The sequence below is a fragment of the Paralichthys olivaceus genome, chromosome 13, assembly GCF_024713975.1.
Source record: "Paralichthys olivaceus isolate ysfri-2021 chromosome 13, ASM2471397v2, whole genome shotgun sequence".
Taxonomy (NCBI): Eukaryota; Metazoa; Chordata; class Actinopteri; order Pleuronectiformes; family Paralichthyidae; genus Paralichthys; species Paralichthys olivaceus.
In genome coordinates this window covers 23,326,137-23,350,970 of record NC_091105.1, presented here as the reverse complement: position 1 = coordinate 23,350,970, position 24,834 = coordinate 23,326,137, and the positions used below count along the sequence as shown (strand labels likewise).

The 24,834-nt window shown below is 40.4% G+C and overlaps 1 protein-coding gene across 9 annotated transcripts in view; it reads right to left on the bottom strand.

The window, feature by feature from the left end:
- oxr1a (oxidation resistance 1a) overlaps nucleotides 1–24,834 on the bottom strand; it is a 149,707-nt gene that overhangs the window by 42,727 nt on the left and 82,146 nt on the right. For 5 of the 9 annotated variants that reach the window (XM_020091303.2, XM_069537353.1, XM_069537351.1 and 2 more), the window contains one exon: nucleotides 3,655–3,737. In XM_020091303.2, coding sequence (XP_019946862.2) covers nucleotides 3,655–3,737 — 83 coding nt within the window. Of the gene's footprint in view, nucleotides 1–3,654; nucleotides 3,738–4,056; nucleotides 4,113–23,433; nucleotides 23,760–24,834 lie in introns of those variants that run through there. The other 4 variants (XM_020091304.2, XM_069537354.1, XM_069537357.1 and 1 more) reach the window with 4 other exon arrangements.

Genomic DNA, 24,834 nt, shown 5'->3' with positions numbered 1-24,834 from the left:
ATCAGAGAAGCTAGTTCATTAAACATCTTTAAAAGAAAACTTTAACGTTTCTCTTTACTTTAGCCTTTAACTAGATCTTTTGCACTTGCCTGCACTCCTGCGCTTTTACAATTATTATCACTTTCTTTTTCTGATTTTGTGCATTTTTAAAATGTATCATATTTAATAATTTCTTTTTTCTTATATCAATTTCATCTTAACTTTTTAATTTTTATTAACATGTTTTTATTTTTAGCATCTGTATTGTATGTAAAGCACTTTGAGCTGTATTATTTTGTATTACAGAAGCTATCTATACAAATAAAGTTTGTATTATTATTATTAGTAGGGTTAGGGTTACTATTCATAATAATTATAATAATAATAGCAATAATACTAATTCCAGTCTGTCACAATGTAGTGTTGTTATCTTTTGAAATGGTTTATACAGGTTATGATGACACTGAGGTCAACAAGTTAATCGGTGACATCTTGGAATGTGACGTTGGGGCATTTTTGCCTTTATGTGATAACAGTAAGAAGGGAGATTGGAAAAGAACTGATGAAACTGAGTTACACAAAGCAGGGTCGGGTTATGACGAGGTCTGATTGCCTGCTGAGAACGACATGCATGTACTATGTTTCACTGAAAACACAACTAACTTAACTAAAGTGGATACTACCAATGTTATTCAGAGTTCTGCCTGCCTTCCGTGGATAGGAAAAAACTTAAAAACACACAGATGCACCTCGATGTCACGCATTGCTGCTGATCACCAGTTCAACTTTGATATAGGGGTCCATTGTCAAGGTGTTTCTGAGAGAGAAGGGAAAGGAGAACGACACCGAGGCAAGATTTTGCACAAGATGTGTAAAAATCTCAGTTCATTATGAAACTTTAGCAGGACAAATTTGACTGTGGAGGGGTGCTACAGTTGAGGTAAATAATGGGAAATACTGATTCTACAGTTGGTGGTAGTTCATAAGCTGTAGTTAATTGACATTCATTCCATGAATATGATGATAGCAGACCAAAAGTAATCAGTTGTAGATTTGTTTGCTCTCTGAGAGCTGCTGCCTACAGTAAACCACAAACTGTTAGCATAGCTATGTAACAACGTACATTTAGATAAACATAATAATTTGATCACATTTGGGATCAGCAGATGCCCAATATTAAAGTCTAGGACCAGGATTTGGGGCTAAATAAGAGAATAAACCGCCGAAACTTTAACTTCTCTTTACATGTGACCGCTGATGTTCCTAATAATCCATAAAGCCATGTTTTAAAGAGCAATTACTTTTAACTTGGACAGTGCAATATTGTCAGAGACAATCTAAAGTAAGGCCAAAGCTAAAAAAGTAACACCCAAAACATAAATGCAGCAATCTGCAGGTCAGGACACCCTGCAGGTCCTTGGAATTCAGTTAAAAATTAAACTAGCAGACCACTAGAAGCATATGTCCATGGTGTGATAGTGCTGTATGTGGAGATACTGTACATGTGTTTGGTGCACAGCATCTCTCACTTCTTTATTTTTCTTTCAATTTGACTGGCTGCCCTCTCATGCAGTCTGTGGGAAGACTGAGCCAATCCACTCACTGTACAGCTCACCTCTGTGCCGCTCTTTGCCTCTCTCTGTCTGCGTCTTTCTGTCTTCTCATCTATCTCTGTTGTTCCCAGAGTCTTCATACACTTTTTTAATTGGATGCAGGTCAGCCAATAGCTGGACTTTGCTGAATAGACTGGTGTTATCAGTGTCTAGGCAGATGGGTTGTAGCTGCTAAGGGTATTTCTCAATGCAAAGAAAGGGCACATAGACAGAAGCCTGTGTGTGAGGTAGAGAGGTGAGAGGGTGGGGAGGAGGAAGACGGAGGGAGATTATATTGATAAGGAAGCATAAGAGGAAACTCTCCTTTTTCCGGTGGGCGCCAGGCAATAGATTATAAACTTATCTGCTGGAGAGCGAAATAACGAAAAATCACTGGCCGCCCCCCCCCAGCCAGGAGATCAGTTTAAGATAAAGCTGCTTCTCAATCACTGGGACAGTGTAGGCCACATGACCCTCAGAGTTTAGGGGGAGCTTGGCAATACTGCCTTACATATTACTGCCGGCCCCAAGCCTCCTCACTTAGTGATGTTGCAGCATGTCCGGCTACAGGACAAAATCATTGGCAGCACTCGATCCATCCATCAAACTATCAGCTATCTAAAAGGAGGTAATAAGGACTAAGAGTGATGCCTAACAAGAACAGAATTGGTACGCTGTGTAATTGAGACATTAATCTCCCCCCACAAACTAAATGCTAAATATATCCTTATTTTTCTTTTCAAATAGCATTTCATTCCATCTTGCTGACTTGCTGATCTTGCTGCCTCTTTGAGGCCCCATTCTGCCCCTATTAGGGCCATGACATAGTGCTTTGGCTCTGACAAATATCCTCTTGTAACAGTTTAGGTTGTTTAAGACCCGGCAAAGAAAACAAGGGCCTTGTCAATCAGCAGGTCTAGGATGACTGACAGGTTGGAGAGGCAGTGGATGTGGAGGTGGTGTCGGTGTCTGTGTTGCTGAGGTGTTGGAGATGGGGGAAGGGAGCCAATCACAGCGAAACCTACAGTAGCTTCTGGAGCCGGAGGCAACAGCCAGAGATAGCCAATGGAAAGGTAACTGTCAGAGAGAAGGGAAATGAAAAGAGGAGTTTGGAAGGAGAGACTGGAATGTCAGTGAGAGACCATAGACCTTTCCTTCCCTACCTCCCTTCCACCTCTCCTTACTCCCTTCATCTCCCCTCTCCCCGGCAGACAGGCAGACATTTGGAACTGAGCCACAGAAATCCCACTCCTCATTGTTGCCACGGAGAGAGTGACTGACTAAGAGAGAGAGAGAGAGAAAGAGAGAGAGGCAAGGAAGGGAAAGGCAGTCTGAAAGCAGCTGGATTTGAGGGTCATTTGAAGAACACAACCAGGCAAAGCAGAGACAGGCTCCATTTTCAGTTCACGCCAGGGAACCAGAGCCCTCTTCTTTGCTCTCTCCCTCTCTCTCAACCTCCCTCTCCTTCTGCTAAACAACAGCTAAATCAGTAGAAAAGGCAACGCAGTTGGAAGGTCATTCGCGAGCACAGCGAGCTCTGTGGAGGAATGCTCTTCGATGCGTGGCACGTAGAACGAGTGGAAAAACAAATACATGTCCTGCCAGCACTCCTGCGCGTCTATCCTCTCCTCGTCCAGCTGGAGGAAACGTACGGAGCCACTACAATTCATGTCTCTTTCCTATACATCAACATGCAAAATGGAGCTGAGTGTTGTGTGTCTGCACAGGGAATCTTTAGCAGAGGATGCATTGTTTTCATAAGCTTTCCGAGCTCCACTGCACATCTGTGTACGCACGCACATACACACACACATCTTAATGTAAACAGCTGAGAATGAGCTACACTTGTTACATGCTCCCCCCCTCACTAATGAGCTGCCAAGCATCGTCAGACACAGTGCCTTCACAACACACAAACACAACTGCTACAGCTAGAATATTACTGGAGCACGTCAGAGCTACAGAAAGCACCAGCAGACACACACAGACAAAACACAGAAGCAGCAGCAGCAGAGCAGAAAAGAATCAAAAACATGGAGAGACATTAAAACAGACACGGCAGAGTTGCTGGTTTGTTACTCACAGAATATTCAATGGTCCCTTTAGGTCTCTGGAACGACATGCGCCTCCCATCCTTCTTCTCTGGAGTCTTCTTCTGACCGGTATCTGTAAGCAAGCGAGGCAAGGTACGCATTACATTCATGTTCCCCTCTCCCCAGCTTGTCACAAGCTGCCGTTTCCCAGCCCCGTGGGTAGACAGCTCATTCGTCAACAGTGAGCGAGCCAGCCAGCCAGCCAGCAATGTGAGCTGTGAGCGCCGGACCACTTTCTCTCTCTCACTCTCTCTCTCTCCTTCTCGCTCTGCATCTACTCGCTTGCTCTTGCTCTCTCTCTATCACACTGTCCTCCCCTCGCTCACTCGTTCTCTCCTGTCTTCTTCCTAGCCCACCGTACAGCTCAATGACAGCCGCTGAAAGTGCTTCACCTTGCCTTCCTCTCCCTGTCGCCTCTCACGGCAGACAGAAACAAGGCTGACCTCCATCAGGGCACCGCTGCTCTCGATGCAAGCACAAGAGGAGAAGAGGAAGATGGTTTTCGGTGGGAAAGCAGGGCGTGCTAAAGCTGGAGATGGGAGAAGAGAAAAAGTGGGGGCTGAGCTGGAGAGGGGGTGAAGGAAAAGGGAGGGTTCAGTGCTATGTGTTGGTTGGGTAATGAGGGGATGTTGCACAGGGAAGTGACAGCTGAAGAAGAGAGTGGGGGAGTAAACTGGCAGTGATCACAGTAGCTCCAGTTGTTTTGGGATACTTTTAAGGGTTTACAGCATTTTTAGTACTTTCTGAAATTATCTGGAAGGTAAGGAAAGGTTAAGTGACTGAGGGGATTAAATCAGAAGAATAAATAGTGGCCACAGTTTAGGTCTTAAAATGCAAGGAATACGAGGTAGAGAAGATGGAGACAAGAGGAAGGCACTGGGAGAAAATCGGAGCTAGGTGAGAATGGGTGAAGGCATGGTGATGACGGAATGGGGATTGCAATATAGAAGCGAGCAGATGAAAGACAAGTATAGGATAGGATGAAACGGTTAGAGTCTCCTGGGACTGGAGAAGATATAGAAAAAGGGCTGACATTGGTATTTGACAGCGGAATGAAAACAGGGAGCATAGGAAAATGGGCTTGAAAAATGAATACGCCTTTGTTGATTGGAGGTGAGGGTGTGAGCACCAAGAAAGCAGCTGATTGGAGAAGGTTTGGGTGAAAGATTAATGTCGGACATGAACTGACCCAGTGTGCACTGATGCCTCCCTTTCTTTAGGTGTTGCACATGATCAACGAGTCCCTTAATCATCGACTTTCTCATCAGGTACCACAGATAGCTAAAAACATGAGTCATACGACCGCGTTGCTATTTCTGGGGCTCAGGACTGTTTGGTAGAAAGTGAGGAAACCTGAGCTACATCAGGTGTAAATATCAGCCTTGTAAATATTTTGCTCACCATAAAAGGCTTTAATCGCTATAATGTTGCTTTTCTAAATAGTTTTAAAGAAGGCATTAAAGTGACAGCGGTTAAATTTTTTGCTCTTGGCCGTTTAATACAAAGAAATGGCTTCTAGGTACCTCTTATCACAGGTTGCATGTCCATAAGCTATGAGAAGTCTCCTTCTCATGTTGTTCAAGTGACTGCTGGTTTTAAAGGCCTGAGAACAAACCCCAAGATGTTAGTTCTCCCGGGATGGGAACTATGGCCTGTGTCGCTCCACCACTTTGATCCAGACAGATGTATCTCAAAAACTAAACATGACACCGGTGTGACATCAGCAGTTTAGTATGGCCACGATGAGCATGCTAACATGGATGGAAATGGCAGGCTTCATTCACATTTGCCTCTATACCCCTGCACCTCAACACACCACCACAAAGCTGTTAACATGGCATTTTATCTGGTTAGACGTGGTTTCACAATGTAGTTTCGGGAGCACACTTAAGACTTTTGTAGGACACAAGTACGTCCTCTGGTTATCACCTACACCTACCTATACTTTGTAGATGGACGTGAGTTTGATGGAAGCATGTTGTGAATTCCACTACTGTATTTGCTAACTTTTTTTGAATAAATCGCACAGAAAAACAGTCTTTGCATTTGAATGGAGAAACTGAATGACACATTCACTTTGTTAATTTTGTTGCCACTGTAATATCATTATGGTATTACTACCACCAAAATGAATGTCCTTGTCTGTCAAACATTATATTGGTAGAGGCGATGATACACAAGCACCCCAACTGCTGTTTCTTCTACTGTTTTTTAAAGTTGTGTCCACTTCTGAACTAAAAAAAAAAGTGTTTTTACACTGCATCAAAAAACGAGCCATGGTTCAGTTTGGATCAGGAGTTGTCTTGAGCAAAAACTGTGAGTGTTAAATATTACTTAAGAAGGATTATTACTTTCAGTGGAAGAATACAGTTGACTTTGCTGTTGACTTTGAATGACTGCGTCTTAATTTGTATTATGAAGCAACACATCATCAGTGTGATTCCATGCTTCTCTGTTATTAAATATTATGCATTGTGTTTCTGTTTGGCTGCAGGTCTTGCGAGAGCAGCAGACAACATGTAACCTGAGTCGGTAATCAAACAGCAGAGGTGCCAATCTACTTTGTGCGCTGCAGGACTGCACAGACCATGAGCCATGTATGTCTAGCCTTTGAAGCAGCTTGACATGCTCACACACAGTTCTAAACTGGAGCAAGCTGAGCACAGCAAGGGTTATCACAAGATCAAGCTGAAACGCCTCAGACTTTCAAACAATACAGAACGAGCTGAAGCAAGACACAAAGACAGACAGAGAAAGTGAGGGAGAGTGACAGATATGCATTAGCAGCTGCAAGGGTGTTCGCACATGGTGAGCCAGTGATGGTCTAAAATTAAACCTCACCATGGTTGGTGGCACAAGAAATGTGTATTTTATTCACATATCAACACAGTGAAACACATCTTCAATAAAGGAGGCTACAGTTTGGTCCCACTCCACAGGAAAACCTGGAAAAGTCTACAAATCACTGTCTTTGTTGTTTGTTTCACTTCATCCATCTGCGTTCAGTAATATGCTAGACCTATGAATTTCAGTTTTTGGCGAAAATATTACGACAAAGTGGTTAAAAAATGTTCCTGTTCAGATGCAAAATCTTTGCTTTCCTACCACAGCAGTTGGATGTGGCACATGACACATTGAGACAGCAGGATATAACATAGTGAAAATGACAGACTTGAGCTCGCGGTGCAGAGGCTGCAGTGGATAGGTCTGAGGAAATGGTCCTGTGGCCAGTGACAATCTAGATAAAGTCAAAGCACTTATCTCTGCTGAACAGCACGGCGGAGAAATTTAACAGAGGTGACCTTAGGTCGCTAGTTATCTAATTTGTTGTGCAATCAAGTAAAACAACAGTTGCCACAGCATAAGCAATTTTACTGTTGTCATATCCCATAAAGAACATTTAAGTTGGCTCATTAAGGGGTTGAATAACACTGGGTCGACTGTGCGAGGAGCTGTACAACTCGCTCAGAAGCTGAAAGGAGCTGCTTTGTGTCAGAAAAAACAAAGGCTGCCTCTCACCAATCTGGGAGGTAAACAGTCACAAGAAGTCATGCCTAAATGACAACTTCATGGCAAAAGTGTAATAGAATTCTGCATCTATCTGCATCTCAGGGCCTGTCAGTATCTCATGACTACACAAAGCTGCAGAGCGATGCACAGCAGGTATCTTTGTTTCACTGTCACTACAAATTATAGAGAGTTTGGGGGTAGGTTTAACTGTCGCCTCAGCACAATTATGGTTTAATGTGTCGTTGAGAGGGGGGGTATTTGACACCGTAATCAACCCCAAACTGAGTGACACACTTCTAAAGTGAAGCTACCAAAGAGTCACTTTTTCATCAATAAAAAGAAAAAAAGAAAAAACATTAGACTGAAATATTTCATATATGAGGTTAACACTTCAGCCTGAATGATTTTTTGTTGCCTGATACTATCAGCCAACGTGAGCCTATCGCAGACATGTCATTTATGAAATAGAATTTCATATCAGCAAATCAAAAGGAAGAAAAGCTGCTCTAAAAGAAAAAAAATGTTTGGATTTTACTTCAAGAAATGTTCATTAGAAATGTTTGTTTTCTTTAATTAATAAGCTATTTGTAATAAAGTTCAGTACTTTATAATATTACCTCAATTACGTTTCTTTGTCATAAGAGTTGGATTTACGCCCTAACATCACCATTGTCCATGAAAAATCTATATCATCACGCTCTATGTTAACACACAGAGTGTTTCTCTCTCTGTCCTCCCCAAAACAATCATGTTGTTTAGTTGTTTACTAAAGATCTCTGGCAAGTTAACAACCAAGCTTCAACAACATGAAGATCTCCTTCATGGCTGCCATCAATGTGTGATGAAACTTAATAGGAAAAAGAAACAATTAAAACTAGTCTCCACTGAAGCAAGCAGCAACAACTATATTAACATTTTAATGGATTTTATAAAATTTCAATGGATTTGAACAAGCTGATTCATGATCAGAGCTACATACTTATGCTGTGCACTGTCTCCGACTTTACAGACCATGTTGTGTTCTGTACCAGTGCAATCTGTTGAGTATGATTCACGGCTGCTAAATATACAGCGTTGTTCCTCTTCGCTTTGTACACAACCATGACAAAACTGAGGCAGGCAGGGAAAAGGAGAGTTAACAACTGTCTGGCTAACATTCCCTCCTGGTCCCATAGAATACACAAGCAGCCAATTTCCCTGTGCTCCTTTGTTTTCCCTGCCTACAGGCTATATGCAGCCCTCCCCAGATGTTATATTTAGAAAAAAAAAAAAACTCAACAGATGGGGAGGCAGCAGCTCTGCACCACAGCCACACTGAACAAGTGCTGTGCAGGACCAGCTCGAGAGCAGGAGAATCTCCTGAAAATGTTCGGGAGGGAGGGAGGACGGAGGCAGTGTCTTGGCAGTTTGTGGTGGACACAATAAGTGAAACACCTGGGAAATATAATGCAACAAGCCTGCAACACACACCACCGTTGTGTTTTGTCAAGCTTTGTCTGTTTTTGTTAAAGCTGAATGATCTATACTCATTTCGTAGAGATTGACATCTTACTGTGATTTTCAGTGCCAAATAATGAGTTGAGTATTGAATATTCAATCAATGTTATCAATCAATACCATTGATTACTGTCCACATGCTGTATCAGAGCATTGTAGGCAATACTACAAATCAATGAACCCATGCTTCATGGCACCTTGGGATTCTGATATGTTGCGCGAGTATCTTCATTTTTCCAGATGTTAAAAAAACAACCCTGTCCAGCAATTTATTTCATAAACATTTTGTCGATGTAGATTTACAACAGCAGAATATAAAGAGGTAATGTGATATGATCAAGTCAAAAAGTTTTTTTATCCACAGTGTCCATTCTTAATTATCAGTGGAGGTCTATCAACTAACAAGACTAAGAGTTGAGGCTGTACTTCGTCACAACAGCACTTTGAGCTTCAAGTAAAATATTAATACACCATATTTATCAGGTGCAATGTTCACCATCTTAGGTTAGCACATTAACAAGATAATATCTGTCAATTAGTGCAAAACACATGACATTCAAGGCTGCTGGGCATGTAGTTTACTTGTATGTGACATATACCAAAGTATCTAAATAATTCAAATATTGACCCGATGATGGTGCTGGATAAAAAATAAATGCAGGGATAACCAAAGTTAATTAGATCTTGGCGATGGAGAAAAAGAAAATCTAATTGCAATCCATCAAAGAGTTGTGAGGAATTTCATGTCTGGACCACAGTGGCAGACAGACAGACAGACCTACTGTGCAGACAGTGCTGGCCCTAATGCTTCTTACACTTTCTAATGTGTGAACTGGCTGCCTCTCTCCATCGCATATTCTCATAAACTGAATCTGTTTGACATTCTACATGTGTTTCATAAAAATAAGCAAAAAAATAAGAAGACACTGAAGAATCTGGAACATTTTTAGGCCAGAAAAACAAAAGACATGAAACATCAAATTGATGTTAGTTGGCCTATATTTTCAACTCCTTCTTCTACATTGTGTACTTTCCAAACTACGTCTTTGCCTTACATACTTACATTCCTTCTTTCATAATGAGGCTGCTCAGCTATGATAATAACAATTAATGGCATTAAATAAGCTGAAACTTCAACATCTGTTGGCAATAATGGACTTGGTCGACATCAGCAGCCCTCAGTTTTTGGTTCTTTTCTCTTTTTAATGGAATATTTTGGTAGTGTTTCCATACTCTCGTTGAGGGTTAGGACAGAGGATGTCGCACCTTACGAATAGCATTTGTTTGATTGAGTTTGTGACAGCCTGGAGAGGACAGAAACACCAAGGCCACATTATCAAAACAGAATAATCTTGATAGTTACATAAGAAATCCAATGAGTGGCAGGTAAAGAGATAATAGGCCTGTTTCAAAACACAAAACAATATAACTTTACCATTTGATTTTCTGGCTTGTGTGCAATTTGTTCTAACACTAGCAGCTCACTTGTGGCAACATCCTCTGATTGGATGAAATGTAGGATTCAGTCATACTTTATTTGTATAACACCTGATCATAACATACAATATCTAAAAGTACTTTACATTGCGAAGATGAGAGCTTAAAAAAATTAGAGAAACCCAACAGTTCCGCAAACACTTGTGGATAAGGGGGCGTGGAGGAGGACAGGGTAAGGTTCAGAACATGTGTTTCAAAAGCAGGGTCATTTGGTATTGATTCAAAACAAGCAGCTCTACTTGTATACAGATATACATGGACAAAGTTATATCACATAGGGAAAAAAAATACTGAGAATACTTTTAATTTGACATTTCAACACTGACAAGACCAGTGCTGGGCTAAGAGCGATAGACAGAGAGCTGTTACTGGCTTAAATTAAAGTCTGTGAGAGGAGACTATATGCAGTGAAATGCTTACTCAAACAAAACAGGAGTGAAAAGTGCTGACTATATCACACAGCGACAAACTCTGGCTTTAAAGCTAAGCTGCTGGTGTTGTTATCTTAAAACTAAGTCATTAGGTGGACATGACAATTTTATGGCAGCGAAGAGGAACAGCAAGTTTCATGCTTTTTTTTTGTCAGGTGCAAAATAGAAGTTATTGAATGTGTATCATGTTATGTAACATGAGGACAGAGTAAATGTAGTGTGATAGAGAGCTGGGTGGCCAACGTCAGGAGACGGTCCTTATGATGTCAGGGCTTGTGGCTGCATTGAGAGAGTGAGCTCTTACGCCACGTTTATCTCCAGACAGAAACCCAGACAGACACAATCCACGCTGAACTTTTAATGACAGCACGACAGGCGCTTTATCACCTTGTTTAATGCTTTGATATGAATCAGAAAGAACACGCTTTTTTATTTGACTGCTGAATCATTGCAGCTGCAATAGGCAGACAAGTTGCACCAGTCTTAAAAGACTGGATAACATTCACTATAGTAAAGACAGTTTTTTTATATACACTGTTTAATACATTAAAGGGAATCTTTTATGCTCATTTCCACTTCTATGTTTTATTCTGGGACTCTGCAAGAGCAGCTTTGCATGATTCATGGTTTAAAAAAAAGGCTGTATTAATGTCACACTGCCTGGCACTCAGCTCCTCATTTAGGTCTGACTGAACAGGTAACATTAGCCCTTCTGATAGGACGAACATCTGTGAACACTTGTGATCACTGATTCATCCTCTTAGGATGGACGTTCTGAACACAACTGTAAAATTAGGTAACTAACTAAAACTAACTAACAGAACATAATTGATTGGAAATGGTGAAACTTCTCAGAACCATCTGTATTAGTGTATGGATACCTGACCCCACCCTTCTTTACCCAGTTTTTGAAATGATATTCAGGTTTGGGTTAGGTTCAGATACGTTGGCTTGGCTGGGCTATGTACTTGATCTTTACACTGCCTGTATGCCTGTATTCAGGGTACAAAAAAACTTGAATACCTATTGAGTTCGGGTCAGGCTTTGTTAGAATTCTGATTGGGATGGGATCTTACAGAAAATTGCAGCCCTAATCTGTTCATGCTCAAGCCTGAATTCGATCAAGCACTAACCTCTTCAGCAACAAAGATTACAGCAGGATGTCTGTGTATTATTTAACGTAGCAATAGATGTAGTCTACATGGATAAACCATTATGCTTGAATATAGTAATTGCCTAAAATACTACTCCGATGGAGTGTTTTGGAAGAACTTGTACCTATACATACTGTATACCATGAAGGCTCTAATACTGGGGCTGTGTTTGGAGTGGATGAAGTGATGAGCTGAAGTCAGTTTGTAGTAAATGAATAGCAGACACCTGAGGTTTGTCTCACAGGGATTAGTCTTAAATACATTCACCTTATTATTTGGAACTTTGTCCACATTTAATATGGACATTTGACAATGTCACTTTATAAATACAGAAAACAAGGCAAAGCTTAAAAGGTCCCCTTTAAAATTCCCCCAACCTGCAGGAAAGTAATTACATTTATGGATCTTCTAATTATGTCTCATATTTCAAGCTGCAGAAAGATAAAAGCAATGCATCAAACCAACAACAGCTAATGTCAACTTTCTTAATGAAAAATCCCTGTATGAACACCACTGAAAAATAACAGAGGAAAAGTGGTCCAACAGCACTGTATCAAGAAACAGGCCACTATTGCTGTGCAGCTTCACTGTCTTGCTAGCAGAGGCTCCAGTCTTTCCATTGTAATGAATATACCATACATGGGTCTAGCAGAGCTGTCAACTTAAACACAGAGAACACAGTGTGACAGGCAACATCCCTTTGCCAACACTCTCAGTACCACTCAGCTCTATATTACACAGCCCCCAGCCGCCAGCCTATACACCACTCTGCTTTTATGGGAAACTTTGCTGAACTGCAGATTTGTGTGTGCATGTGGGCATGTCCGTGCTAGAACAGGAGGCTCTGGATCTGCCCTGTCCTCTTATTAACTCTCTCCATGTCGGCTTATCTCTCTACAGTAGCGTAGCTGGTAAAATGGTTTAAGATCTTCTCACTGTGACACATTAAAAAGATGGACTCCAGTCTGTCCTGAGGGACGTTATTGTTAATACATACTCATTCAATTAATATTCTGACAGCGTGTACATGACTGTTTCCATAGTGACACACTTGGTGCAGATTTAACCCTCTGAACCCCAAGTAGCTTCTGGGCAATTTATGCTCCCATAGGCGTTTTTCAACTACTTACACGTTTTTCAAATCCAATCTATACACTGCTCAGTACATCAACGCTAGAAACACATTTCACCATGTCGAGGCACAAGGGTCATGGCTGTCATACAACTTATCCACATATTTGTATGAGTTGCAACATAATAATATGATGAAATATACTCAAACCTTCTCACATGGTTCCTTGTGGGAGCCCGATTATCACTGATTTAACTGGTGTCACATGAGACAGTCATGGCTTGTGAGGTGCGCAGAAGACTGCAATTTATTATTATTCCTATTCCTATTATTAACAGCATCTGAATTGTATGAATGGTTTATTGTTGGGAAGTTTAAATGAGACAAGCAGTGTCAAGTCATTTTAATAAGATTTGTTTATTTTTCCTGATGAAAACAGTTGTTGATCTAAATAAATGTCACAAACCTGTTTGCATTACACAGTGGACATATTAGCTTGACCTGATGGTGGCCCTAAATGATAAGTGGGGATATCATAATGCATCCTGTGGGTAAACTGATGATCTGTATTGAATTTCATGGCAATCACTCCAAACGTAAACAAGACATTTCCTTTAACAAACAAACCTCAACCTAATGGTGGCACAAGAGGAAAAGTCAGAGAATTAGAAATGTTCATTCATGACTCTAGTGTGGCAAAAAATCAGTTTAGGATTGTTTTGTTATCAATAGAAAAACTGGCGTCATATTAGCTACAGTATCTAAATCTTTCACTTGATACCTATTGCTATCTTGTATATTTGTAAATTAAGACAGGTTAATGAATTTTGACAACTGTTGGTTGGAGCCTGACACAATTCTAGGTCTACACGCAGACGCTGGCAACCCTGTGATGAAACATCCTGCATCTCAGTAACACACAGTGAAATATCTGATCCACAGTTCATGCAGCTGGAAACAGGAGGTCCTGTCTGAGCCCCAGACCTCCCGTCCTCCTCCCTTCTACTGTCACATGCGCTCAGACTCCAGGCTCACTGATCACACTGTGATTCATCCAACCTCTTGCGTTAAGGTTATTGCACTCAGAGCAATATTTCTTTCAAAGTCAAAGTTGGGAGAGGGAGGGTGTGTGTGGGTGGCTGTGTGTTTGTGTTGTAGAGGGGTAAAATGGGGCATGATGAATGTTATGGCAGAAGTCTAACTCTGGATCGATAGCGATGACACACATAAAGTATGCTTGCAGTAGCTTCAATAACAACTCTGTGATTCATCCTTACCATGACAGTAATGCAACGCTGTGACTCAACTCGTGTGTGATGATGTGCAGAGGGGCGTTAATGGCCACTGTCTATTCATTGTTATAATGTAATCCCCCCTAGAATTAATGAAATAACCTTTGGTCTGTGTGAAGACTGGACTGCTGTCTTGGTGGAGAGCAGATGGTAGAAAATGGGAGAAGGTTTGCATAAGCACACCTTTGGACATAAGTCATCCACCTTTATGGTACGATAGAGCATCTTTATTGGTTTACATCACCTTTTGGAGCCCTGGCACACTGCATCTCGGCAGCAACACTACCCTCTCAGGTTACGGCTCCAATCAATAGCAGGAGAAGTGATGAGCTCAGCTATGAGAAACACAAACTCTGCATTATCAGATCTTCTTATTGAGCCAAAAGCAAAGGCTCCTGTTCAGGGATCCGATTAGAACAGGCTTTAGTGTGGTACAGGCCAAACCCAGGTACAGGGTGTACATTATGAATACACTGGGGTAACATTCATGTTTATATTATATATCATATTATAATAAACATGTGAATTAAAATCACTCAACTTACTCAGTTAAGTTCATCATATACTATCAAATATATATGTTTGCTAACATTAGTCACTACAGGGATTAGTCTCTTATGGTGGATTATATTAGCTAATTTAAATTAAGACACAGACAGAGTCAGACTAGCTCTTTGTGCTATGCTAACTGGCAGAAGGCTGCTGCCTCATATTTAGCATATAAACATGATACCAGTGTCAAACTATTCCTTTAAGGTGTCAATCTGTATCTACACCAAAACTTTAATGATCCATACTACATTCTTCCAAGTTTTGTGGTAATCTTTGCAGTAGTTTTTACATAATCTTCCCTAGAAACATACAAAAAAACAGAGGTGAAAAAATAACCTCCTTGGTGGAGGTAACAATCAGACAGGGTTTAAATTTTAATGCAATTATAAACTGCAAACTTCTTAAACACAGTATTGTTACTTTTACTTAAGTAAGTTTTGAAAATCGTTTCCATTTACTGGATTAAATAAAGGCGATCTGTAACGTGAGCAATGTAAAATCCTCTACAACTACAGTGCAGCTCCTGTCTGACCACAGTCTGTAATGGAAAAAGTAGCAGCAGAGACTGAATCACCAACACAGACTGCTTAATTTCCATAAAACCAGACAGGTTTGCTGAGATCAAGAGGAAAAAATAATGATAGCGTATCCATCTGCATGACTAACAATCACACATGGAGGATGAGATTTGACAACTTAATGAATTGTCCTCCTCCTTTGCAACAAAACAAAACAACAATTTTAGGTCCAAATGTTAATCCTGTTCAACACAGCAAGCTCTTCATTAAAGGTCAAGAGGAATAACGCCTCGGTTAGGGAGAAATGTGAAATTGTCCTCAGAGTTCCCCCATTCAATATAGAGCATGGCTCCAAGAAGAAGCAGAATAACACATATAAAACCACAGTTCAAAACACACAAACCTTTGTCAAACAACAAAGATGAAGGATGATCATTGACCTCATTTTCCACCTCAGCCACCCTTCAACGTCACAAGAACAAAATTCTTATTTTTCTGCACACTCTAAAAAATGATTCATGGGGTTAGTAAACTGCCCTTACAATTAAGACATTTTTCTACATAAAAAGTTACGTTTGTTACGTGAACATGTTATTGTCAGTTGACAACTTATTGTTAGAAGTTAGACAAAATTAATATTAGTGTTAACTTGTTTACCACTTTTGAATAAATATTTCTGTGTTCACTAAACGGCAGAGAAATATTAAGTTAGCCCAACTTGTCGACATAGTGAGTTTCAACTATGTATTTTTTTTTTAAAATAAGTACACGCCCAAATTTGCCCAGGCACGTTCTACTGCAGATGCCTCTATCACAAGAAGACAAAGGAGGAAGTGAAACAGGAGTTTTAATATTTGAATATCATAAGGGTAAGTAACTATCTTTGTTTGTCTTATTCACAACTGCTAACTGCATCAGCACACAGTGCAAGATATTATTGTTTTTTACGCAGCACTTAAGTTAAATTATGATGCTCATTTGGAAAAGTCCTATAGGCATTCTTAGCTAGCTAACATCAATGCTGTCTCTTTTTGTCACTTGTTTTTGTTTTATAGAAGCAGTAAAATTACGTTACGTGGCACTGAACTTATGTAGCATTAGTTTTGCCACTCCAAAGGTAAGAGAATAAGTGTTTTACTGCATTTTAAGTTAAAGCTGGCACTGGTAGTGATGTTAAGCCATGTTAACGTGGAGCATTATTGAAAAGCCAATGGAAAAAATTGCATTGGCTTTTTGAGATAGAACCAGGGCGATGCTAACATTCGTAAAGCCTCTGTGGACGAGCAGTTGTAAAATATTTGTTCTTGTTCACAGGATAATTCAGTAGAAAGGAGAGAGGTCACTATCCGTTATCTGGTGGTGTTTCTCAGAGAAGGAGAGGAGGACCTCTTCAAAGAGCACTTGGTTAGAAATACTAATGTTCAAACAGTACACTGTACTTTGTGTTGCTCTTGCTGATGACTTAAAACACTAAAATATTTCCTGTCCTACTTATTGCAGGCTACTGATGAGGTGATGAAGATTGTCATCACCAGAGGTGCCATAATGTCTGACACAGGTAGTGCAATGATAGTGATTGAGGGAACACAAGTCCTGGAAGACCTGAATGTACCAAGAGCCTGTGCCTTGCTAATGGGGCCGATATACGCGCTCCACCTCAGCTAATCAGAAGAACTGATCAAAACATTTGCGGTATTTACAAAAGATATTCTTTGGACTAGATGGTCTGAGGGCGAACCCGAAGGTAAGGTCATAGACTGCTTTCCTAAAAAACAATCACGAGGAAACATTACACTGTGGTGTTGTTTAAAACACAGCAGCTGTACTGTTCACACTAAGTTGCAAGTTTATTGTAAAGATTGTTATTTTGAATTGTGTAGAGGTTGGACAGAGGTTTTTCTACTTTTTGATTATGATAAGAGCAGGATTAAGTTCAGGATGTAATCCATAATATTTTTTAAGAATGCAGTAATTTTTGGTTTGTTTTGTTTGAGGGCAACTTCATGGTGAATGTATGCAAATATTGGACTCTGTGTTCAGTTGAGGCACTGAAATGCACTGTTTGGTTTTCACTCCCACCATTTTCACATGTCATAGAAGAGTAAACTCAGCGGTAATTTTATAATGGTCCTATTTTATTTAGTGAGTCAAAGCCACTCCAGGGAGCATGTGCAATACTAGGTCCATGGAACAGAGCCATAATTTACATTATGAATCACACCATCACACTTGTGTTTATCCTTCAATGACTTCTGAAAATGGCTGCTAAAGGGCTGTTTATGAAGACTATCTTATTTGGGGATGAGGAACCAGCTAAGCACCATCATTTTTTCTCCCCAAGTATTGTAGGAAGTGGCTGGGCATGTATATTTTGTGAACATAATTGTTAAAGGTTAGAATTGTTTGAAAAGTGTTTATAATAAAAAGTCTGACCATATTAAACTGGAATTGCTATGTGTTGTTCTTACCTAAGCTACACAAATAACTGATATCAAAAAATGTAGGATTGAAATGAAATAAAAAAGTTAATATCAACACAACCTTTGAGTATATATTAAGTTGGTTCAACTTAATTAAGCTTTAAGAGCTCAAAACAATGAGGAAACAACATGAAAGAATTTCAAACACAGGGTTTCAGATCTGTACAAAAAGTATAAACTTTGTAGTTCAAAAGTAACTAAAAACAATCAGAATGTTCATATCATGTTTCTGTTATTTCCCATTTTCTGTTGTGCTTGAATTTGGTATTGAGAATCAAGAGATCTCAATGGTATTGGCAGAGACTACTTAATTGTTGTTATTGCGACATCCCTCTGTGCCGCTGCAGCCTCACAATGATCAATGTGTTGTCAAAGCTGCATCCACATGCATGTAGCAGTTACTGAAACTGTAAATATTTCCTGGAGACTGTTATGTAAAAGTTAAAAAGTTTGTCTTTTAAATGTATTTATTCCAAGTTGTAAATGCAACATCCAGTAACCCAGAGACCACTAATGGGAGCAACCAAAAGAAGAAGTAGGAGGAAAAGGAGAAGAGACTAATAAAAACTGGGAGCTTTTTTGTTGTAAAAATGTTATTTTCTGACTGAAGAAAATGGCATGGAAACAGGAAACACAGACTTCACCTTTATTCAGTTAAATATGTACATTATGACACATATTTCTAATGTATTTAGGGCTTCTTCAAACGCCACTTCAATCAAGATGTTGCAAAGCTTTTCCATATTTTAAAGGTATATTTGTATATACTTTATATACAATTATACAATACTGTGTAATACACACTATATTTTAATACTCGTATCATCAACTGCACTACAAACAGACTCCAATTGTTCACCAAGCTCCTAACATAAAACCACTGTTACTGTCATATTTGTGGAGTCACACAAAACACACCAAATCATAAGCATGACTAGTTAGCATTGGCCTTTTTGGACAGGCAGTCTTTTGAGTTACTCACTGTAGTGGTACAATCTCTTGTAGGAGTAAACTGTGATCATTGGTAGCCAGTATGTTGAAACTAAATTGAAGCTGCAGCATTGAAATGACAAACACAAAGTTAGGATCTTTGAAATTGCGCAGCTAGAGATATGATTTTCTAGTACACTTCACCATGAGAAATCCTCCGACCCTGAGTCAGTGAATGAACTTGCTTTTTCTCTCATCATCAAGAAGAACTGCTAAATGGTAGCAGTAAACCTAAACTCAAAGCTTCAAAGCATCCCTTTAGAAAATTGTAGCTGACGTCACATTGAGACAGTGTATGGTTTAATTTATCTGATGTTTTCATACGAGGAAGAAATCACCACTAAAGAAGGAGAGTCTTTGGGAATAAGAGAAGCATTTTTCCCGAGGCCGGGTTTTCTTTTCAGCTGGAGTGATGAAGATGCTAAAGATCCAGTTAAGTCACTCAGAACAGGTCTTAATTACCTTCCCATAAACGTCAACTGTGCTCAGCATTTGTGCTCATCATCTGGCCTCTTTCAAACATCTACTGTTGAAATGTCTCAGAACATCGTAATCAAGACGTACTGTATAACATGGTTTAGTTTTTTATTTAAATCATTTTGGGTCTTTCTCTGTGTTGTTTACCAAGTCATATGTCCCACTCAGCTCTCCTCTATCATCACTCAGACATTCAATTATTGCTCCTGAGCTGAGCCCCTGAGTGTGTGTTTTAGTCTGGGTGTGATTTAACCTCTAAACTGACCTGCTTTCTTGTTTTCCTAGCAGGGATGCACCATCCTGTTATTGGGACACCCTGCTGCTATGTTGTTGACAAAGTCCTTGAAGAAAGACATGGTTTCAGTACGGTAATTGATTCTGTTGCTGACTGAAACACAGACCAGTTCACGTGGACAGAACATCCTTGAAAAGTCAGGGAGCAGTCATGAGTTCAGACCCCGAACACTCTGTTTGAGCCAAGCAGGTGCTCAGTGCCGTGGTCCAGTGATCCCACTGGGACTCCCGCCACTTACAGTCCCTTGACGGAGCCATAACAGATCGTCTTAATGGTATGCAGGACGAGTGGCATGCTCATACAAGCTGCTCAAGGACTTCCTAGAAATTAAGGTGATTAAAATCACCTATTACAGTGAGCACCAGGACACTGCACCGTCTGAATCATGCTGATAATTGCAGCAGAGTCAGTGTCAGCCTTTGGGGGAATGGGGATGGTGACAAATAATTGAGGACCCTGGGGACAGAAAGAACCTAAGAGTTCAATGTCAGGAGGACAAAGCTGCTCTCACACCGAGGCCCTGGTGATTCAATGGTTATTAATAAAAGATTTCTGCACAATTGGTTGTGTTTTTACATATGTGAAGGGCAAAAAAATTCCCAAGCAATATTTTGCCATTCCTATCCATCCATCCCTCGAGAGAATTAACAGGATATGAGGAATATTTTTTTCTTACGCCATATACAGTATTTTTCTTTATAAACTTATCACACTTTTACCTGGAATTTTACCTCTTTTTAACTCAAGTAATTCACAAAGGAATCAACATTTTGGTGGATTTGGTTATAAACCATGCAACCACTGATACACAATCTATTACTTCACTATTTAGAGATCACAATTCAAAGAGAGTTGGAAATCAGTCTGAGCGGATCTACAAATTATCTATAATAGATTGCACAATTCATAGAAGCTGCACAGAGCTGTGCGAACTGTGCATATTTTTAATTCAAACTAGATAAGAGAGAGATTAAAGGACAGATTGATATCAAACTGCACTCCTTCAGAAAATAGTTGGTGTTACTTTCCTTTAACCAATAACACACTTGGCCTTCCGCATTTGCCAGCAAGTTTTTCCCCATCAAACATTTCATTAATACATTTTAAAACTTCAGAGAATTGCATAAACTCATCTTTAGAAATCTGGAGCAGAATGGAAAATGTGTGCTTTGCAGTATTCACATCTCCAGAGATTTCAAATATAAAGGTTCAAAATGCATCTGCCTATCTCTTGTGAAAACAGAAAAACCATCAGTCAGGATGTAATGTTTCTAGTTTTTTCACATGCTTTATAATCAAATCAGAAGAAACAAAGTACATTACAAGAATAACCACGACTTTGCCTGTTAAAACCGTGTCATTTTACGGACTCTATGAGAGCAGAGTCACATGCTGCTGATAACAACTGGGACAGGATCCTTTTCAAACTTTACTGTGACATGTGTTTTCAATGCCTGAAGGTGTGACACTTCTGTGTTTACTGTAGATACGATACATCCAGCTACTGTGTCTCTAATCACAAGTATTTATTCTCTATTTGCGGTCAGTGTTTGCATTACCATATACTGTATCTCAGTCAGCACCGTGTCTGCCGGATAAACCGATATCTAAAATGAATGTGTGATGGGAACAAGAGTAAAGACAGCAGAAGTGAAACCAGCCATCGCAAAAAACATTGCATGTGAAAGCCTAATTGCATGTCTTCTCTTATATCTTCTCTTAAATTTGTCCCAGTGCTGACAGAACAACCACTTCTCTGTTGCACTGAGAACCCTTATGAACTCAGATTGGACACACATTCCCTGTGAATGTACAGAACCTAAGGGTCGTTGCACTGTGAAATCAAAAAGAAACAAACAGACTTTTTCAAGCCCTTTATGCAACTTTAACACACGTTGGCTTGAGGGATTTACCCATGATTGATGTTATTCAGATGCAAAAGCTGAAGATGACACTTAAGGAAGCACATAATGTGTCTACCTTATTCTGTGAAGGCATCAACATTCTTTACTATTTCCAGACATATTATTGACCATTAAACTCGATTAACTGAGGAAATAATTGGCGGATGAAAATAATTTTTCGTTAACAACATTTCACAGCTCAGTAGATGGAGTGGACACACATGACTTAAATGTGGACCTTCGATCATGTGATAAATGTTGGTCATATGCAGATGGAGATTATAATCCTTGCCTAAAGAAAATTTGGTCTGCCACATGTGAAAGGCCTCTTTGATTTTCTATGGTAAAAACATTTCAAATAACATCCAGGAATGCTTCTGTCCCATTTAATGTGACTTCACAACGGGCTGTCCCATGCTTATAGGGTTTTGGGTGGACAGTGCAAGCTGGCCCATTATCAGCAGTCCCTGTGTCTAAAAGGGCACTGCCCACCCATGCTGTTCACCACCTCACCTCTAACATCCTCTTCTCTCTTCCACTACCTGACTCCATGTCTAGTTAGTCTCATTCTTCCTCCCCTGAGTGGGGCAGTAGCCTGCAGACACAAGCCGCCCCATGGTCCACTCTGCTGCTGCTGCGAGAGAGAGGCAAAGGGACTGCTAATGAACCCCACCACCATTCGTGGCATTTCAAGAGCAGCAGAGCATGAATCTGATTAATCTTTGTCCTAATTAGATCGAACAATTAACCTGCACGCCACCGACTTCTGGAACCTGATGACTCTGCATGAGCTGCGAACCCCCTGTACATTAAACCCGAGCAGGGGTAAGAGTGTACCCTCACACTTTCAGCGTGTTTTCAGAACAACCAATTAATGCTAACTACCAGCGCACAGCACTCTGTGTGACATGTATCAGTGGACGGTGTGGCCCGAGAGCTCAGATCCCAGCTCTGCTTTTTAATTTCAACAGCACTACATTTCTCTGCATTTGATTCAAAGTCAGAGACGGCACTGATGGGCCTCATAATAAATTATGTGTGAGAGGCAAAGCAGAATGAGGGGTGAAAAAAATTTCATTAACATGGAGATACTCCCTGATGTAAAAAGCCTTGAGGACATACTTGTTCACTCACTGGCTGGATGGATTTGTACATGCAATGCCTGCTGATCTGAAATATTTGGAATGCCTGAATTGTCACAGGCAGTTGTGTCCTCAGACTGGACAGGCAGCGAGCAGCCACTGAGGACAACAGATTCACTACGCGACACAATCTGTTCAAAAATAGGAAATCATACTGACACTCGGTGCAGGAAGTCTGCTGAAATATCTGTGCAACAACTAGTGTTGCATAATGCCACTCGCCTTCCCTGTTCAGCCTGAGCATTTATTCCACACATTAATCACACATTAGTTTAGTGGAATGGATTTGAGTTTTGTGAAAAGGGGGTCTGGTGACGGGCAGACAACTTTGCATCTGTCAGGATGATACTTGGAGTCTGTTATTTCTGGGCTGGGCAATTTATTAATCATTATCGCAATTTGTTTTGATCAATTGAAATAAATACATAATGATAGTCTTTATTTCGTATTGCTGTTGTTTACTTGTAGAAGCCTACAGCTATTTCACAGACACACCCTGTGAGACCATTTGGCATGAGTTTGTTGACAACACAGAATGAGACCTTCACTGTCACATGTAAGATGCGAGATGAGGAGTGTTTGTTGGAAACGGTGACGAATCTGAACCAAGCTCAACTTCTCAGGTCAGTCGGTACAAACGCATCTAACGTGGCGTATTTCAGTGACAGGGTGCTGCGAAAATAACAACTAATGCTGAACTCAAGTTTCAAAGTTGACATTATATTGGTATAAGAACTGAGCCGAAATGAAGAGTTACAGTTCCTCTTTGTTTCTAACTGTAAAACTCTGATCTAAAAGGTAAGACAAGCGCACGACACACTGGTTAACTTTAAATTGAACAGGTTCTGAAGGTGGTTTGGCACGGTGGGAAAGCATGCATTGGAAGTTTGGTTTCTTCGCGTGGACTCGTGTTGTCTGGTTACTACCAGCGGACGCAGAGGAATGGAGACACGTTTACCTGCTTTGCAGTGGACGGAGACGTTGTGGTGTCTCGGCCCGACGTGGTGCTGCTGCATGTGGACCGCGTCCTGCTCGGGTCCGGGCCACAGAGTCTGAGAGATCGCGTCTCTGACAACTCTGGCTCCGCTGCCCGTGATAGAGAATAAGTAGTCCATACTGCTGGGTTAACTAGTACTACTGCTACTAACTACTACTAACTAGTACTGTCTCAAAGTGTCAGGACGTCTGCAGACATGTCGCTCTGGTGAAGGAGCCTCCAACAGGCAGCACATACCGAAACAGGAACTATTTGACGTACGTCAACAACTGCAAACTTTGTTTTCGCCCCTAGTGGAGCAGAGCTGTGACACACGCACGCGCGCGCGCACACACGCACCCACCACTGCCCTAATGGCCTACATTCACTGTCCTGACAAATTATATGGATATTCAAAATATATATATATATATATGGCATCTAGGCAACAAGAGTTTTAAGGTCTTGACCTTCTGTGCAAAGTGCCTTGAGATATTGATACTATGATTAGGCTATACAAATAGAACCAAACCTCAGATTGTTCTGGTTTATTGATTGTTGCAGCTCAAAGCTGTAAAATGATTGTGTGTGTGTTTGTGTGTGTGTGTGTGTGTGTGTATATATACACTGTATATGTGTGGGGGCTTTCACTGTTGGTTGGGCATAGCAGGACATTGGATATTGGGATTTTGTGTTTCTATCATTTTATGTACAGACTATTTAATTGTACCTAAATGTATTTTAATTTCTATTGTCTAAATAATTATTGTTAGTTTGGGTTAAATCAAAATGTCTACATTTTCTTTAACAGCTAGGTTTTCAGGCCAACTAAATTTAATTTGAATTAAACAGAACTGTAGATTCTGGACTGAGTGGAGGTTGATTAATAAAAGTAATGATTAAGTACATATATGTGATTTTCACTTATATGCGAATAAATGTAAGCATAAAAATGTGACCCAGCTCATCCTCCATTCCGTTTCCAGGGAATATATCAGAGCCATGAAGAGTGGGGCTTTATGACACTCGGAAGAATCACATCCATCTGACTCCCACCATAATAACATTCTAATAAATTGAGACTTACACATTTAGTGTCAAAGTACCCTTCTGCACCCGTATGCCACTCGAGGGGGCACAGCGAGAGCCCTCAGACCTGTGACATATAAGCTTCTGCTTATCAACGGAGGGATATAAGGAGATGGCTTTTGCAGGGACGCAAAACGACTGTGGAAAAGTGCAAAACCCACAGACCAGAGCAAGGTGTAATAACCGGGCAGCAGACTCAGGTAAGACAATGATGCATTATTCATTTCAGGGCCAGAGATGTAATGAGAATGGAGTCAGAGGTGAAAGAAACCCTGTAATGATTCAGGTGAATTA